The sequence below is a fragment of the Podarcis gaigeae genome, assembly GCF_964106915.1.
Source record: "Podarcis gaigeae genome assembly, chromosome: 12".
Taxonomy (NCBI): Eukaryota; Metazoa; Chordata; class Lepidosauria; order Squamata; family Lacertidae; genus Podarcis; species Podarcis gaigeae.
The window spans coordinates 48,882,475-48,903,064 of NC_139688.1; the positions used below are offsets into that span (position 1 = coordinate 48,882,475).

A 20,590-nucleotide genomic window follows, 5' to 3' on the forward strand; every position below is an offset into this window, starting at 1 on the left:
AAGCTCTTACCAATGGAATAAGCAAGCTAATTAGATCCGTCAGGGGTTTGTTGATAAGCAGAAGGTCCTCAGCGGTTTGAGTGTCCCCTCCTGTGCCAGATTTCTGTGCCTTCATGAGAAAAAAGTATAATTAACCACAACATTAGAAAGAACACATCAAAAATATCACTACCACAGTCATTTCAGGATCAAGGGTTCCCTTGAAAAGCATTAATTTTTGAAAATAAATCTGTTTTTATTTGATTGGTATGTCCTTGAGTGAGTCAACTTTAGAAAGGGAAGAGTTGTTTGAGTATACATCATAAGTCTACTCCACAGTAACTTGGAACAGGGTTTTCATTGTGGCAGCCCCATTTGTGGAACAGCCTAGGACCTCCACACGCACTGCCCAGGATTGTACCTCAGGGAGATCACTTTGGTGTTGCAAACGCAGAGGTTTGACTTCACCCTGGAGGTACATTCCATTGTCTCTTGAGCCTGATGGATGTCAACAGTACTTATCTAGAAATGTACTATTTTTCTGTCTCTGAAACATGCAAAACATATGAGGGTTGAAATCATCTTGGATAAAGGGACTGGTAAAAATCAAAGAACCCATTATGGGTAATTACTACTTAAGCCAGAAAAACTTAAGCTTCAATTAACTCCCATGTAATTAATTAACCATTGTCAGTAGAACTGTGTAGACCATGGGCAGGCAAACTAAGGCCCGGGGGCTGGATCCGGCCCAATCTAAATCTGGCCTGTGGACGGTCTGGGAATCAGCGTGTTTTTATATGAGTGGAATGTGTCCTTTTATTTAAAATGCATCTCTGGGTTATTTGCGGGGCATAGGAATCCATTCACCCCCCAAAAAAATATAGTCTGGCCCCCCACAACGTCTGAGGGACAGTGGACCGGCCTCCTGCTGAAAAAGTTTGCTGACCCCCTGGTGTAGACATTCACTTATTAATCTATTCAACTTCATTTGTATATATATAGTGGGGAATTCAACAAGATCAATAGAAAATATATGCAATGACCCTCATTCTACCAGAAAACAGGTTATATACCTGTAGTGTCAGGCGGACAATATTTGCAGTGTAGATCAGCATATGGTGCAAAATATCAAGCAAGGACAGAAGCAACATATTTGCTGTCTTGATGTTGCTTTTATCATCTGCATCCAAGCAAAGAGCTGAAGTTTCTATTAGAAGATTACAGATGTGATGGACCAGACCTAAACAGACATGTGTACAGAATGAATAAACACAGTATTTGCAAAGAAAATAGGTATATAGAAGAAAAAGGATATTAACGAGAATAATGTATTTCCATATAATCAATGATATTTACTATCCCATTTTGCTTTATATAAAACTCAGGCTTTAAGGTGGGGGCAGGGGAACAAGAAGCCTAGTATCAAATTGACAATTGAGAGAGTGGATTCCATCTGTGCAATTGTGATTGTAACATAAAAAGAGAAGAGAAGATGCATTGGTTTACAGCTGAGAGCTGAATGCATGCACCTGAAAGAGTAGGGCAGGCTACGAGCATGGCTTTTTGAATTTTAAAAGACACTCTATTTTTTGATACACATGAACTACTAGTTTTCAGTGGCCTGGTAACAAATTTGATTCAATTTATTTTCAGATTGATATATTGATAGTAATATAAAAATATGTAAGTTGTTGGCATATATATATATCTGCAGACATACTCATAGAACGTTGACCACCCAATTGGCAAAATATGGACCTACAAAAAAATGCTTAGTTAGAATCTTCTCTCTTGTAACTTGAAGCCATGGGTTCAGGTCCATTGTCTGGAGCAGGAAAAAACAGGCTTGCTCCTTCCTCTATGTGACAGCGCTTTAGATATTTGAAGATGGTTATCATATCTCCTCTCAGTCTCCTCTCTTCCAGGCTAAACATATCCAACTCCCTCAACTGTTCCTCATAAGGCTTGGTTTCCAGACCCTTCATAATCTTGGTCATCCCCCTCTACATATGTTCCAACTTGTCAATATCCTTCTTACATTGTGACACTCAGAACTGGACACAGTATTCCAGGTGTGATCTGACCAAGGCAGAATAGAGTGGTACTATTACTTCCCTTGAGACACTAGCCCAGGCATAGGCAAACTTGGCCCTCCAGATGTTTTGGGACTACAACTCCCATCATCCCTAGCTAACAGGACCAGTAGTCAGGGATGATGGGGGTTGTAGTCTCCAAACATATGGAGGGCTGAGTTTGCCTATGCCTGGACTAGCCTTCTGCTGATGCAGTTTAGAACAGCATTAGCTTTTTTTGTTGCTGCATCACACCGTTGATTGATTAAGTGTGTTCTACTGAGACCCCAAGATCCTTTCACATGTAATACTAGTTCCATGGAAATTAATGGACATGACTAACATGGTGCATTCATTTCAATAGGTCTACCTTGAGAAGAACTAATTTGGCTATGCTATCCTATGCTTGATTTTGCAATGCCTTCTCCATTATCTGGAACTATTGCTGATGTAAAGTACACATTCATTAAGCCAAGACCAACCACATACTAAAAACCCCTTCTATTGGTCTATTCACTGTAGTGAAACACACATTTTGTGCTAGTATGAATGAGATTTTAAAAAATGGGAAAATATGCTGTTAAATAACTGCATATTTTTTAGTTGCAAATACACTATCCCTGTTAACTACTATAAATTTGGAAAATAAATTTGCCTTGCTCTTCTTTTTACAATAAACTTGCTCCATGCACACATCTTGAAAAAAGTTTAGGATCATAGTAAGTATTAGAAATGGAATAATTGTTTATCTTTATGTTAGATGCTCACTGTGATTAAACAAAACATTTATAGGAAACCCAGTGGCTGCAGGTAGCATAATGAAGGTAAGTTGGGTGAACTTTACACAATGACATGTGATATGTCAACTTTAAGTTAGTAAAACTTTTTAGTAATAAAAATCAAGATGCCAGATGTGGAGGAAGAATTGTAAGACCATACGATTACTGAAAAATAAATCAGCATCACTCTGCTCCCTTGGGCACTACAGTGTGGAGGAATAACCCCAAGAAAGAATTATGCTGAAGAGCTTGAACATTTTTCTCTTTCTTAGACTGATTCCTTCAATCCAGCAATCCAAGAGTTAACTAGCTTACTGAATTTCCCGTAAGCAGATACTCCTGCAAACCTGTGACCTTCTAAAAGAAAAAATAACGCTAAAAACCAACTTCAGTTATGGACACAGCTGCAGTCAGTGTCTTCTGGCTGCTACAAGCATCAATTTTGGCTTGGCAAGGCCCACTACTGAATGCAAAGGCAAATCAGGGCTTCCCAGAACAAGCAAGAGGAGGATTGTTTTTTTCTGCAAAGATGAGTTTTCTTGCCAACACGGGGCAACTGAGATATTTGACTCTAGCAAATGATTCAATACGTTGTCATTAGAAACTGAGGAAGCCTCAAAAACCAAGCCTATCTTTATTTTACTGGACTGTGAGCAGAGCACCTGCTGAAGCACTAATAAGAATTCTCTGAGCTGGACGGCAACATTACGAATATAAAACTTCCAGCAGAGAATCCATTGTGAGGCTCAAAATCAAATAAAATCCATATGCAGCTTAGCCCTTTTATACTACCACCAGAAAACAGATAAGGCCCAGAAGACAAACAGGCATTTTAGCAAGTGACTTATGAATCACTTCACACACACACACACACACACACACACACACACACACTATTCAAAATGCAAGATGTGTGTGTGTGTGTGTGTGTGTGTGTGTGTGTATATATATATATATATATATATATATATATATATATATGAATAAAGATAATAAAGCTGAAGATTATAAAGTTTGGTATCTAGAAGACAAACTATTAACATTCAAAACAAAAGCAAGGGGATCCCAAGTCATTAAAGCAGCACATACTAATTTCACTATATATTTTTCAGGCAAATTCAGCCTGCTCTAAGTTTTGCAAGTATTACATTCTTTTTAAAGGTGCAATATATAATCAGAATCTCACTACAATCAGAGCTAAGTGCTCGCAGGAAAAGACCATTAAAGACGCGCTGAGTACATAAATTTAGACAAAGCACTGCAAAATGATTCATTAATTTATTAAAAACTCTACTGATACGTTCCAATATTTTACCATACTTGTTTCATAAAGAAGTTAAATAAGAAACATTACTTGAAGCCATTGTGAACTGGAAGGACATTCATAATCCATTCTTAAATATTTCTGTTATGTAAATTTTATTATTTCCACAATGGGCTCATTTTTTATTTTTTTACATCTCTGACATCCCCCCTACTTAAATCAAAATCTCAGCATTTAAATAAAACTGTTATTTGATTTCATTCCCTATGTAGACTGTTTCTGTTAGCATTTAGAGTATGCAACACAAATAACAGACTGTACATAGATATATTTAGGTGATGTCACCACTGCCTACAAAAAGAAACTGCAAAAACATAATTACATATCTGCACTACTCAAAACCTGTCATCAGTCAGTTTCTTTCTACAAAGCGAGCATTCAGTAAGCCGAAGTAAACAATCCAGCCGAAAGTGGTGCCTATCAAATAGAAATCTGCAAATGTGGACAGATGACCCTTTGCACTATGGTTTGCTCCATATGCAAGGCCACTACAATTATGCTCTCTCACCACATCAAGTTGCGGTCCGCAACGCTGCTTGTCACTCTTGCTATGGCAGGAGTGATGCCTTCTTTTCCAGCTCAGAGTTGGGCAGGTGGGAATCATCCTCTACAGCTGTGCTGAGCTTCAGAGGATGCAACACAACTTCAGGGAAGATCCCTGCCCCACTCTGCAGCTCAAAGCTGGAGAAAAGGGCTCTTTGGTTTGCTGCTGTGCTTCGCAGCTGAGAAACTGAATGTTTCAGGAGTGCCAAGCTGAATAAAATATTGGAGGGCCCAGATGACCCCCGCAGTGCATGCACGCCATTTGAATAATAATAATAATAATAATAATAATAATAATAATAATAATAATATTTATACCCCGCCCATCTGGCTGGGTTTCCCCAGCCACTCTGGGCGGCTTCCAGCAGAACACCAAAATACAATAACCTATTAAACATTAAAAGCTTCCCTAAACAATGCCCATCAACTTTGGGGGGGGGGACCCAGCCCCCTCAAATATTTTAGGGGGGGCAAAGAGATCTTAGTCCCTAAGAGTTGACTCCTATGCACTGCTTCAGCAATACAAAGTCTAAATAACTTGTTTTTGCCCAGCTTTGACATTAACACAGTATTTTTCTTACACTGAAGTTGAGACACATATTTGTGCAAGTAGGCAGAAATTGGCAAGACACAGATGCTTATGGTACTATGATACTGTTGCTGTTTTTTCAGTGCCAGCGATTTTCAGAAGCAGACATGTCCCTTTTGGCACGCTATAATGATTTTGCCTGCTACTTTTAGTGGGCTTGGAATTATTTTTATGTTTTCCTCTGGCAAAACAATCGAACCTTGACTTGTGCAATGAAACAGGCTGGCAATTATACTGGAGCAGATGATGAAGAAGAATCAGACCTTTATAACTTGCCTAATTAATTTATAGAATCTACTAAATTAATTAGGAGAACTGCTGGTTATTTATTTATTTAGAGATTTTGATGCTGCCCTTCACAAAAAATAAATAAAAAATGTGCAGATAGTGATTTATAAAACACTGCCACCTGATGGCTACCACTTTAAAACAACTTTACACTGATTCTTGAGGTCTCATGCTGTGATTCAACATGACACCGGCTCCACTTCAGAACTCTTAGTCTGATTTTACAACACATATTTTTTTTAATTCCAATTTTAATGGGGTATCTTTATTTGTATGATGGGTAAATATTTTTTCCCTTCCACCCTTTTGTAATTAAAGTACTGTAATGAAAATATATTTAGAATCCGCCTCCGACCTACAAATTTAGTTGCTGAAATTCATCTACCAAGAATTAAAAGGAAAGGCCTGTACTAAGATCTTCAACCTAATATTTCAGTTACTAGTGAAATATGAAAATAATTAAAACCTAGTAAAGCTTACTGAGGAATTTTATGATGCAGCATATTTTATCTTTTAATTGCTTGTTTTCTGCTGTAGTATGCAAATTAGCAGTGCCTGCAAATCAGCACTGGGGACCTGTAGGACTTGTAGTGAACTGTTCAAAGCAGATAGGTTGTACTTAAGGAGGCCAACAGAGATAATGGCAATATTTATGAACTGTCACGTGGCTTGAATCTTTCAAAGGTGGGAAATGTAATGCTTGTCAGGTACACCTGTTTCTTCAGTGAAGCATGCTTTGACAATGGTGCTACAAAGCATACTACAAATTTGGGCCTCTTGAAATGTACCCCTCCTTTCCCAGTGTTTGTCTTAATTGGAAACAGCCTACAAATGGAAAAGAGGCTCTGTATTAAAAACTAACAGTAAACAGAGAAATGGTATATTTCTAGTTCTAATCCTTTTTCAGCATCTTATTTATTTTAATACATTTTTATCCTGTCCTTCCCCCAACAAACTCAGGGGTGGCTATTTGATTCTCTCCCTATCCATTTTATCCTTGGAACAATCATGTGAGATATGTTAGGTTGCATTCATTGACGAGTGGTAGAGCCAAAGTCCGCTAGGGAACTCACTCACTCAGCCAATGCCTACAGAAATCAGCTGGTGGGTGGTAAAAGCTGAAGTCTCAGCTGTTTCCTAGTCTGTCCCAGCCTGGTCCCTGGGATGCATAATTTACCCCTACTCCCATGGGGCCAGGAGGTGTTTGGAAGAGCTTGTTTTTGCTTTCATTTAACTGTGGTTTGTTGTACTGTCTAGTACAACCAACTGTGGTTATACTATGGGTAATTTTCATTCAATTATCTTCAAACCATGGTTTATCAAGCTGGTCTGTTTAAAGTAACCATAGGTAGTGTTACCCATAGTTCCTAGTTTGCTCTGCAGATGGAGTCCATTTGTAAGTTTTCTAATCGGCACCTTTTGCAAAATTACATAGATACATTTAATTATTACTTACATTGTTCATTATTGCTGGTACTCCATTTACCACTTTATCAATAGGGTCTTTTGTGCATGATGGAGTTGCTACTCCAAAATGGTGTACTAACACTTTCATTATATTTTGGAGGGAGAATAATTAGATTGGGATAGAAGTGTTGGAGTTTTATATTACTCTTCCATTATATATAAACATTTTTTCTTAGTATAGTAAAGCCAGCCATACTTGATTGAAATCTTGTGTTGCAATCTAACTCAATGGAAAAAATAATAATTAATTTCAGTAGGTGGTTGTGAGGCTTCATGAATTCCTATCTCCTTCAGTGCAACTAATGCATGGCCACTCAGAATTCCGACTGTATTGAATAGGACTTACTCCTAGGTAAGCATATATAAGACTGCAGGCTTGGGCGTTTTGGTCATTGAACTTGTGCAGACAAACCCATGCTCCCTACCACAGCTTCAGCTTTGGTGCTGGAGAGAAAATCAGGCATGTCCCCCAGAGTTAGGCTCACTTTGGAGAGCTCAGTGAAACTCTGGCAATAACCTCTGTCTTTCTTCATCCCCTCCATCTGCAAGGTGTACTTAGATTAGCTACCTCCTGTCTTCCTTCCTGAGCTAGAGTAAAAGACTGGGGGTTGTTCTGGTGGTGGGAAGCAGAAGTGTTTTGTTTTTGCAGCACCGAAACAAGCCTTCCAAGCCATCCACTTTGAAGACAACAAAATAAGACTTCTGCAGTGTAACGACTTTGCTTAGACAGGTTCTTTTTTCTATGGCATAAAGCAGCTGCCCTGTGTATTTTAGTTGCTCATGAATCCAGGAATTCACAGAATGGTGAGATATTGTTAGAATAATAACAAAGATCAGGCAAGAATACACACAGAGTTCGCATGTGGCGTTTATAAGCAACAACAACAAATCACTTTTTTTAAAAGCATGGGAGGCCCGCAATTTTTTTTGTTATTGCATATAAATGCCACATGCGAACTCTGTGTGTATTCTTGCCTGATCTTTGTTGTGAATTGGAGTGCTGGAACCAAAGAAGTGCCATTACGCAGTACTTCTTTGGTTCCATTACTCCAATTCATTCCCTAACCCCCCCATCCCCACCACATTTTCCTCCCCTACTCCAACACTCAGTCAACATTCTGTGCCCACTGAGCATGCATAGTCCTCATTGAGCCGTTTTGGGTTTGTCTACATTTTGTTGTTGTTGTTCTTTTAAATATGGGTGTGGGGGGAAAACAAATGCCTAAACCCAGCTACATTTAAATCTTAGTTTTCTCCACTGATTTCGAGAGACAGCTCTCTTCTGTCACAGGGACATTTAAAAAATAGCTCCTCAGTGTCAACCAGTGCATGAAGCTGCAACAGAGCTCAGTTGGTAGCGCATGAGACTCTTAATCTCAGAGTCACGGGTTAGAGCCCCATATTGGGCTTAAGATTCCTGCATTCCAGGGAGCTGCAATAAATGACCCTTGTGGTCCCTTCCAGCTCTACAATTCTATGATTCTGTGACAAATTGTATGGTATAAGGGTTCTCTTAATCATTCTAATACCTGTGTCCCTTCTTCTTTTATTGTTTCCCCCATTCCATTACCCTTAAAATGTACAATTTCTCCCTCTTGGTCAGCCAGCACTTGGTGTCCATTGTGCTGTTTTGGGGGCACCGCCCCTTAAGAGGTTTTCCCTAAATAATTTTGTATTTACAAGAGTATTGGCCTAAAAATAATACCACAAAATAATATTGAGTACAGAAAATTATCTAATGTTAATCACAACATAAAGGTAAAGACCATTAGGTCCAGTCGTGGCCGACTCTGGGGTTGCGGCGCTCATCTCGCTTTACTGGCCGAGGGAGCTGGCGTACAGCTTCCGGGTCATGTGACCAGCATGACTAAGCCGCTTCTGGCGAACCACAGCAGCGCTTGGAAATGCCATCTACCTTCCTGCCGGAGCAGTACCTATTTATCTACTTGCACTTTGACGTGCTTTCGAACTGCTAGGTTGACAGGAGCAGGGACCGAGCAACGGGAGCTCACCCCGTCGTGGGGATTCGAACTGCCAACCTTCTGATCAGCAAGTCCTAGGCTCTGTGGTTTGACCCACAGCATAGCACTTACTAATACTTGCACAATTTCATATTTAGGAAAAGACAGAAGACTAACGTGACCTCTGCGTGTATTCCTTTTGATGGGGAAACGCTTAGTAGCATGTGTTATTATTATTACAGTATAATAATTTTTAAATAATGCTTCTTATACATTCACTGATGGACAAAACGACAGTGCCTCAGCTGTGCTTTATTATTCTTCAAAGTGGCTCTCCCCAACTTTTATTATCTTGATGGGTCAAAGTCCAGCCTTTGTCTAAAAGGCTATCTTGGAATGCCACATCCAACTTCTTGAGGGCCAAAACAGACACAATGCGGGAGATTTGTGATTATAATACCCTGCATTTGAAAAATAAATTAATAGCAACTGGAGGGAGAAGAATTAGATTGGGATAGCAGTATTGGAGTTTTATATTGCTCTTTCTGCCAAGGTGCCGTTGTCTAGATTAACCCGCCCCTTCAAACGCACACACAATTTGCTCTATGGATAGAAAAAAACATAAATTTCTGACCTGTTAATTATTCACAGAGGCATCTGGAGGGCAATGAACATCTTCTACTCTTGTAAACACTTGTAAACACGTGCTTCTATGTCCCCTCCTCACGTTACTTTTGAGGAGGGAGAATTTTATTTGTGGAATTTTCAGTGGGGTGGGGTGGGGGGAAAGAGTTAACCTTTTCATTATATACCTTCTCAATTTATTATATTGCAGCATATTTATTCATGATCAGGTTTTAGAAATCAAAGGGCACAAAGCAGTGTTTTATCTGAAATCCAGAATAACTCATAATCTGGTTTTACTTTATTTTCCATTACAATGGTGAACCCTAGAACATATTGAGCAAAAACAGAGCAAAGTATTCCCAAGAAGCTACAGCAGGGATGAGGAACCTCAGGACCTCCAAACCATCTCTTTGTGGGCCATCTCTTTTCTCTTCCCAGGCAACACCTTCTCCCCATACAACTGCCCCTGCTCTGTGCCTTCCTCAGTGGCTTTTGCCTGGCTGTAACATCTTTTTGATCTGTAATAATGCCCCTTGCTTGCCTGGAAAGAGAGTTTATGGGCCCAATTCAAGATGCTTATGCTAGTTTTTGAAGTCCTAAATGACTTAATAATAATAATAATAATAAATTTTATTTATATCCCGCCCTCCCCAGCCGAAGCCGGGCTCAGGGCTTAGGTTCCAAACATCTGAAAAATTGTCTCCTTCCCTACAAACCCTCTCAGGGTGATAAGATAAGCAGAGGGGGCCCTCTTGGTAGCTCTGTCTCTCTCTCTCAGAGATTTGGGGTGGAGGTGGCCCAGGAGAGCAGCCCCAAAGTTTTGGAATTCCCTTCCCTAGAGGTGCACCTGGCTATACACTATACAGCTTTTGGCAAATGCTGAAGACTTACCTCTATACCCCTGTTCTTTGACACATGAGATGTGTTTTCAGGTCTCACCTCTTCCTGTTATTGTAATCTGTTTTAAAGGTTTGTTTTAAATTTTAAATTGTTGTAACCTGCCCTTGGTTCTGCTGCTAAAGGGTAGGTAATAAATTTGATGATGATGTGTCTGAATTTTGTGTAGCTTGAGTGTACAGAGCAAGAGTCACACCTGCTGCCCCATCCACTTTTTGCCTGACCCTCCCTTTCGCTGGCATCCTGCCCACATAAGGTTGCGCATAAGGGAATGCAGCCCTCAGACTGGAAAAAAGGTCCCCACCTTTGAGGTACAAAGTACATTTCACTCACTACTGAGTAGCAGCACACGGGGATTAGCAGGGAGAGGTTCCCAGATCAGGCGTGGTGTTCCTACACATAAAAAAGGTAAAGCGACCCCTGACCGTTAGGTCCAGTTGGGACCAACTCTGGGGTTGCGGTGCTCATCTCGCTTTATTGGCCGAGGGAGCCGGCGTAGAGCTTCCAGGTCATGTGGCCAGCATGACTATGGTTCTGGCGAACCAGAGTAGCGCACGGAAACACCATTTACCTTCCTGCCAGAGCAGTACCTATTTATCTACTTGCACTTTGATGTGCTTTCAAACTGCTAGGTTGGCAAGAGCAGGGACCGAGCAATGGGAGCTCACCCCGTTGCGGGGATTCGAACTGCCAACCTTCTGATCGGCAAGTCCTAGGCTCTGTGGTTTAACCCACAGCGCCACTGGCGTCCCTTGTTCCCACACATAGCTGAGCCCTAACATTTCTTTTCTGAGGACATAAGCATTGAGCACAACCAAATTCAAATAAGAAATGTGCAAGAATGGGATAAAAAGTCCTCTCCTTTCTGAAGTGAACTGTCCTTCTAAAGGATGGTTTGAGTTCAATGCTTTACAAAACGTGCTAATTCCAGTAGAGCCAATTAAATATCACAGAATAAAGGTATTAGGTGGAATGGCAGAATGGTAATTAACAGTACTTAATTCTTACTATGTTTAGCACTTTTCATCTTCAGAGTTTTATGCAAGCCTTAATTGCTCTCTGACACATGGATCTTGGATTTAGAGCATATTTTGGACAAAAATCACCATAAAAGCTGTCTATCAAGTATTACAAGGGATTGTTCTAGATAACTTTTGAACTACGTTTTGAATTTACTCTCCAGCAACTTCTAAGAGTTTTTATAATTATATCTGACACATTACACAGTGGTACTGTCAACATTAGATTCCAACGTATAACCTTTAACTACACTTCTACAAAAATATCCCCATTATTTATTCTTTCAAAAACTCGTAATGGTTACTCTCCAACTGGCATGTGCGGCAGCCACATACAAAGCAAAACCAGCATATCTACATGCACACATGCTCCACTGTATCATCCACTAAACTAGGCATGGTCAAACATGGCCCTCCAGCTGTTTTGGGACTACAATTCCCATCATCCCTGACCACTGAACCTGTTAGCTAGGGATGATGAGAGTTGTAGTCCCAAAACAGCTGGAGTGCCAAGTTTGGCCAAGCCTGCACTTAACAGATTACCAGCTCCTCTCCACAGTTTTAGAACTGATCTCTTTTCCAGAACTACTGAAGATTTCAGAAATTAATATTTGAACCTTCTGCATGAAAAGCACATTCTGTGCTACTGAGGTACAGCCCTCCCCCTAAAGACACTGTCCACTTATATGCCTGGTCCAGGATTGTGGTACAAGAGACACAGTCAGAAACTTCATATGGCCTATGTGATATTTACATGTTCAGATTGTGCCCAAGCCATGATGAAGGATCAAACAGTCAAGTGCTTTTAAAACTTTTTTTTAAATCTCAACATAGTATTAAAAATAGTATTAACATCTGAAAAGCAGGAATTACTGGAAAAGCAAAACACTTTAGTTGCTCCCAATTAGATAACTACAAAAGCGACCTATTTGATGGCCCTCTGTGTTATTCTATGTCTCTCCATTGCAACTTTTGAACTCCTTTGTTTAAGGAAAAAACCCTATGATTCTGGACCAAACGGCATATTAATCAGGCACTTTATTGAACTGATACTGCTTCTTCCTTAAATCCATTCACAATGTGGCCCACAAAATATTACATTCTTAATGTAAGATATTCAAAATAGTATACATTATTTCAAGGGAAGGCTGTGCTTAACGAATGGAAATGGAAAGTATGGGGAATCATGAGGGATTTAAGATCTATTCAACAATGACAGTGTAACGTAGGAGTTGGGTAAGGGTTGACAGAAGAAAAAATAAAGTTGACTCTGGAGACTGGACTTGTAATAAAATTACCTATACATACAGGAAGGGTTCTGCAAGCATTTAAGCATGCTGTACTCTCTTTGGGGCTTATCAGGATCTCAGAACCTTTTGAAAATTGCCCATTATATATTAAAAATATAAAAGGCTGACACATGACCTTTTTTTGATTAAAAGCGTTAATGCTGGATTGCTGCTCTCAGTGGAGTCACTTTAAGGATGCAAGATTTAACAGACTTTAAGAATACGACAGGCACAAAGACATTTGAAATCTAATTAATCTCTTGACATTTGACTAAAAGTCAAAGCAGTGGACTACAAGATGGAACAGAGGACCTCACCCGTGAAGGTAGACTACTATTATCTTTCTTTCATGAGGTGTAAATGAGTTATTAAGTGTCTTCTACCAAGGTTTATTGCAGACCTAATCCTCTTTTTAATAACTGCCCATGCATTAAGGGCCTATTGTTTTCTCTTAATGCAATCTTGGATGTAACAACTGCTGCAAGCTCTCATTCGTGATTTCACTAAAGATCTTCTTCATGTATTTACAGCTGTGACAAGTCATTTCTACTGAAAGTTGCCTTTGGAAGCTTTAACACAGTAATGTGTGTAAGGTGCTTGTTTACACAACCGCTTCCCAAGCCACATGATGGTTATGACAATTTAGGTGATACTCTGGAAATTCAATTTTATTTTAGTATCCAATATTCAGCAGGTACAGCAACTCTAAAATAGAGGGACAGCCTATAATTCATGGTTTATTGTGCAGCAATTTCTGAAGATAAAAAGTAACACATTAGAGTTAACTTCTCTCCATTGCTTTAATATCAATGACACCAACAGGCTCTTCCTGCATTGATTTACATCTTTCACCTTCCAAAATAACAACTGATTAAAAGATTAATACCACTATTTATTATTAAGAGGAATTTGATCTCTTTTCCCTTTTTTGATTTGCATTTAAGCTGCACTGTTTTCTAAATATTTTGTTTAAAACTTTGTTTTTAAAGTATTAGTTGATTTTTAAAAAGTGAATAATTAGAGTAAAATCATAGGCTTGACCCCACGTACAATGCTCATTATTGTTGTTGTTATTGGTTTCTATTGATTTGTTGGTTTGTTTGTTGCTTGTATAGGATATTTTGTTTTTTAATGTTTGATGCTTTGTTGTGTTTTTATATATGTTGAAAGTCACCCAGAGTGGCTGGGGAAACACAGTAAGATGGGTGGGATATTAAATATATATATTGTTATTATTATTATTAAGGATTGTAGCCTTGTTCATAAGGTTGCTACTTCACATGACAATCACTAAGCAACACATCTTAACTTCTATTGTGTGCACAAAATTCAGTACAGTTTCTGGTAGAGAAACATTTCACATATGGTACAAGTGCAGTCACTGTAGCAATGGTACCAGGTACCCTTAAATAATATCCCAATTCAAAATTGCCTTTGTCAATAAGCAAGGAGTAGACAAACATTTTTTTTCTGAGTGACTGAGATTTCAATCTTATGCTTACTGAGAAATACCTTACTGAGAAATACCTCCCATTGAACTCAGTGCAACTTAATTCTGAGTTAATATGCTTAGAATTGTATTGCATGCAATTAAAATATATTCCAACTATCTCCATCAATCTTTTTTGTGCCAATTAGCAACATGCTTATTAATTTTTGATGCTGTTTTGGGCTTGGTGTGTTACTGTCATGCAGATGGAAAATGGCATTGTAGACTGGTAGCTTTTGTTTAATAAATTTAAGTTATCTTACATATCTTTCTATATGATAAGAAAGCATTTATATTTTGGGCTCTGATGATATGCAATTTTATTTAAATCTCTTCAAAGGGAGTTTATTAATTAAATAATTAGATAACTAAAATTCCTAGACAGAATCACAGTGGTACTATTTAAAATGATTTCTTTTATTTTCTCCAAGTGTTTTGGTAACCTTTGACTTCTTGGCTTTGACTAATTTCAGATGAGAGAGTGTGCTTTTGGACATTGCTGAATACAGTTCTTAGTGTTGATTCACAAAGTTTTTTTAAAAACTTCCCCCTGTTCTTCAAACATCAAGAGTTGCTCAAGATGAAAAAAGTGCATTTTGAACACTATGGTAAAAGTATAAAGTCCTGTGCCCCCCCTCCGTTATAGCTGTAAGAGCAGTTGAACAGACAAACATTAAAAGTTCAGAAAGTCAAGAAACAAGATGCATCATGCAATGTGTGTAACAGGTAAACCGGATGTCATGCTATAATATCCTTCATCTAATGCACACAAATTCTTAGACAAAAAGAAAGAAAGAAATGCAAAAACTAACTAGGCTCTTTGATTTGCTTTTCAAATGTAGTTTCTTGGCAGCAAGACAGAGCAGCACATCAGACAAAATCTGAGGGTTAAACCAACAAAACTTTATCTAAGAAAAAAAGAAACCAAACACTCTAGAGACATATGAATAACATCCCTGTGAGGGTTCCACCTGGCAACCCCGAGGTCATTGGCTGAGAATGCTTTTAAACTGTTAGAATTTTTATGATGTTTTAAAACTGTTTGAGTGGGACATTATGTAGACGATGCTGTTTAAATGGGAACACAAACAGCTTCAGATACACACATTAAACTCAAGTGCAGAGAAGTCCAAAGAAAACTTGGAGGAAAACCTGGGAGTGTTTTTTGGTTTCTTTTAATGGGCTATGAGTTTAGTTCTATTCATATACCACAGTCACTATTTTAGACTTGACTCTTACTGGTGGATCTTGTGTTTCTAGTAAAAAGGAAAATAGTTCCCACAAGCATAGAGTCTCTTCTCCTTAAGATAGGGCAATTGTAGGGAATTTTTTAAAAGTTATTGACTCTGTAACTGTTGACAGCATACTAAATTCTGGAATTAAGGAGAAATCACCAGTGATGGAAGCCATTCTGAGATGGTTATTCTTCCTAAGTCACATTCTGAAGAAACACGCTGCCAAATATTTGTGTCCAATAGGTGTACAGTGAAACAGTGTTAAAATACATACCTTGCTCATAAAGTAATGTCATGTTTGCTTTCCTACAGGAAACCAGGTTATTCAAGACTGCCACTGCATTTTGCATTGTATTCCCCAGAAGTGCACCTTGATGTTCCTGCAATGAAAACATATCTGTATAAGAATTTTCCTTCCAAGAGTACAAAAGGTTAAGTCACATTGAAAAGGAAGCCCACTGGGTGATGAAGACTCTAGGGACACCTAATGCTGAAAATAGCTGATACTACGTACCTATCTTATATAATGTTTATTCTAGATATGCAATGGATTAACTTTGACCATAATGAAACTTGCTATTGCACATATTACAATACAAAGAATGGCAATCAAGCAAAATTCCAATATACAGTCCTGATGCATATTTCCAGACCTGATATGAAGAAAATGTATAGATGTAATCGAATTAAGATACTGGCACCGGTAACCATTACTTTAAACAGCAGCGCTTTATTTTCTAACTGTAACAAAAGTAAACAATCAAAATATACGGGAGCAGCCCAAGCCATTTTTGTAGATGAGGGCGTAAATCCAAAAGGTGTCCCAACGTGATGACAAAATACAATAAACTAAATAAGTAGGCAATGTACTTCCTCCTATATGATAACTCAAAATCTGTTGCCAATCCTAAAAAAAGTATTAGATATTTTCTGTTATTTTCAATTGATGAAGCAAGTGCTTTGTGCTTGGATACCAGGCAATCTACAATCCAAGTTGCCTCAGGGAAAAAGAGGGGGGGGGCAAATGGGGGAATTGCTGTCAAAAGGAACAAAGGAATCTATACACTTCACAGCCATTCCCGAACCCTTCCAGGGAGTTATCTTTATCCAGCTGTTCAAAGCCCACTCCCCAATGACTTCCTGAGGACCCCCACGAGAGAAGAGGCTCTTGATGGTTCTCTGACAGTTTCCCCACTTTTTAGGTTCATGTATGTGTCCCACACTCAGGCTTGCCCAGTTACCTAGCATAATATTAGCAAATAAAACTTTAAAATAGTCCACCGGCAGTTTAGAACTCAACTAATTTTACTGATACTTTGAAGCGTAGTCACAACACTGACTATGCCCATTTACTGATATGATTTATTTATTTAAATGTTTATACCGCTGTATCACAAAGGAGCACAACACTTTATAAAACAGATCTTTACAGATCTAAAATTTGCCAAAGGGGGACAAGAGAAGAAGCTGGAAGGGGTGGTGAACATCAGAAGAAAACATAAATTTGTTACCTCTGAATATGTGTTCAGAGCTATTGAATACCTGTGGGACAATACCTCCTATTGGAGCTCACTGACAGAGCCATCCAAACCTGCTTCTTCTGCTAGAAGAAACCACCCACCACTCCCCAGGCAAAACTGGAAGTATCAGGCAGCCCCTCAAAAATCAACAACATATAAAACAAACCTCAGACTACTACACATTATGCACTGAACCATACATTATCAACTGTAGGCAAACAGAAGCCCGAGAGACAAGGTGTGGAAGTGAATCTAAAACACCCCCTCTACATTCCCACATATACGGTGGCAGCAGAAGCTATAAGGATCTAGATCACCCAGCAGTATGTGAAACTCTCCTGGAACCCAGGACAAGAAGAATGCCCTTCAGAAGCCTCTCTGAACAGAAATTGACAGGTAAGAAAGTTATGCTTTCCCCAGAGGTTCTTAGAGGGAACTGAACACCATTAAGACATAGCAAGACAGTACCAATACAGGGATGGTGTGTCTAGGGACTACAGACCCTCTACAAAAACCTTCTGCTGTAGCCTTCTACCAAATGCTGTGTCCATTGACCTGGTTGAATCTATACCCCTTGGCAAAGGGGGCATAGAGTCTCACATGATGGTTTTACAAATACTCAGAACGGGTAAATGACCTGCAAAGGCTTGCGAAGCAGCTACTCTTCTAAGGGAGTAGTCTTGCTAATGCCTCCCTTTAGCCACCTGGAGATGGTCAACTTGGAAACCTTATTTCCCCAACCCTGATCCTGGAAAGGCACAAAGCCTGTAGAAAGAAAAACTCAGAAGCCTCTTGATCTTTGAACACAATGCCATCTGAACATCCAGCCTATGAGATGTTGCAGAGTTTGATAGTTACAAATGTTCATTTGTACAGGTGATTCAGAATACAGCAGCTAGGTTGTCGGCTGGAGTCAAGACATATGGAGCACATTCCACCAGTCCTTAAATAATTCCCATGGCTCCCAGTCCATTTCAGTGCACAATTCAGGGCAATGGTTTTACTCTCTAAACAGCTTGGGACCTAGGTAATCTAAGGTGCTCTCAAGAATCAGTTTTAACATTAAGACCATCTTCATAGGCCTTTCCCAAGGTTTCCATGCCTTCAGCAGTGAAACGGGCAGTGACAAGAAATCAGGCCTTTTCAAGTGTGGCACCCTAACCTTGGGAACACCGCTCTTACATTGAGGCTTGTTTGGCACAAGTCTGATGAAATTTCAGTGCCATGTGAAGTCATTTTTATGCACCCAGGCTTTCAAAATTCCGTATTTTTTGCTCTATAAAATGCACCAGACCACAAGACACACCTAGTTTTTGGAGGAGGAAAACAAGAAAAAAAAATCTGAATCTCAGAAGCCAGAACAGCAAGAGGGATCACTGCGCAGTGAAAGCAGCAATCCCTCTTGCTGTTCTGGCTTCTGTGATAGCTGCACAACCTGCATTCGCTCCATAAGACGCACACACATTTCCCCTTACATTTTAGGAGGTAAAAAGTGAGTCTCATAGAGCAAAAAATACGGTAATTTTATCATGTGTTTATTTTTACCTGCTGCTGCTTTGATATATTTTAACTGCACTTTATATTAATTTGTATATTTATTTTTACTTATTTGGAAGCCCAGGTTGAAAAAGCAGGTATAAACATTTAAAATAAAATAAAGGTGAATAATCTGGAAGATTTATTTATGAAAGCTAACCCTCATAATTGTCAAACAAAATTATTTGTTACTTGGAAAGTGTTTCATGGTGGGCCCCAAATGGTTGTGATCCCATCTTCTGGAAGCAAGAAGGGGTGGGAATACCGTGGTACCTTGGGTTACAGATGCTTCTGGTTACAGACGCTTCAGGTTACAGACTCCGCTAACCCAGAAATAGTACCTTGGGTTAAGAACTTTGCTTCAGGATGAGAACAGAAATCACATGGCGGCAGTGGCCCCATTAGTTAAAGTGGTACCTCAGGTTAAGAACAGTTTCAGGTTAAGAACAGACCTCCGGAACAAATTAAGTTCTTAACCCGAGGTACCACTGTAGTCTGAAGAGCAAACCCACTGAGCTGTATCTTCACACTGAAGCTTCCCAAGAGTGGAATAGGTGACGAGTCCTAACCTGTCTCTACTAACCTCCCCTGCACTTCTTCCAAGTCATAAAACAGAAATACAAGTAAAGTTAGTGAGTAATCTGTGTGTCCATCAGTTGCCCACTCTGATACGCTTCTGCCTATTACCAACTGCAAACAGGGGCATGTCCAAATCAGAACGATTCATGACTGCTAAGAATTTTAACTCTAAATACGATTCTTAAAACATTTTTAGATCTCAAGCTCATTAATAAAAATGAAGGCAAGAGCATGCTATCCACAATAAGGCTAACTACTAATAGGAAACCATGTCCTCTGCCAAATACAAATGGCAAAGCAAGCAGAAAGATCACCCAGATAAAAGTGACAGATGAAGATGCCTTAAATCAGGGGTAGGCAACCTAAGGCCCGTGGGCCGGATGCGACCCAATTGCCTTCTCAATCCAGCCTGCGGACGGTCCGAGAATCAGTGTGTTTTTACTTGAGTAGAATGTGTCCTTTTATTTAAAATGCATCTCTGGGTTATCTGTGGGGCATAGGAATTTGTTCATCCCCCTCTCCCCAAAAAACATGGTCTGAGGGACGGTGGACCGGCCCACGGCTGAAAAAGCCTTAAATACTTTCAATTCTGTGTAATAAATATGTCAGTCTGTGTCCAATGCACCATATAGTTGATAAAAAGATAATAAAATTCAACTTTATAATGCATCAGTATAAAAGAGAAAAATATGTGCAGTTCTCCAATTCTTTCACAAGGTTGACATTTAAGGATACCACATTTCTCTGAGCAGAAATCAATCAATGGTTACACAGCTGTCTAATGAAATAATGTTGTATAGATGCTGTTTAAAATAGTAAGATTGCATTAAGATTGCATAAACAGCCCTGTCTCAAAGTAGACATGGCGTAGTGCTATTTATACTTTCTCCATAAGTGACTGCTATGTATGGTTTAGACCAATATGCCATAGAGAGAAACATAGTTTTATTCTACCAGTGCACAGTGAAGCATGTTTGTGGACACTGAGCCAGCAGTGGAGTGCTGAAAACTACCTGGAGCAGCACATAAAGTCTGAGGACAGTGGCAACTGAGCCACCGCATGAAATCTGAGATGACACAGTACTGTGAAATTACTGCCACATCAGTTTCTGCATGTCTGAATCGGCCCCAAGTATCATGAAGTCGTAGGTATTTCTCACATGTACATATAGAGTTGCTTGTGGCTGTTACATTGGATTCTAAGGCTTGTGTAGAAAGTATTTAAGTTCTACACAATCCATCAATGAGCAGAGCTGATCTAATTTGTGTGTACGACACCACAGACTGTGGACATTTAATGAACAGTGCTCTTGACAGCTTTAATAAAACATAGCATTTGCCAGCAGAGATAATTAGAACTGAAGCAGCAAAATTCTAGTGTTTGGCAACACAGATGA

At 39.3% G+C, this 20,590-nt stretch overlaps 1 protein-coding gene across 5 annotated transcripts in view; it reads right to left on the bottom strand.

Annotated features, from left to right (window-relative positions):
- ULK4 (unc-51 like kinase 4) overlaps positions 1-20,590 on the bottom strand; it is a 170,360-nt gene that overhangs the window by 73,604 nt on the left and 76,166 nt on the right. For all 5 annotated transcript variants that reach the window (XM_083705570.1, XM_083705572.1, XM_083705569.1 and 2 more), the window contains exons 32-34: positions 15,833-15,938; positions 1,053-1,219; positions 11-109 (exon numbers count right to left, since the gene is read on the bottom strand). In XM_083705570.1, coding sequence (XP_083561696.1) covers positions 11-109; positions 1,053-1,219; positions 15,833-15,938 — 372 coding nt within the window. The remainder of the gene's footprint in view (positions 1-10; positions 110-1,052; positions 1,220-15,832; positions 15,939-20,590) is intronic.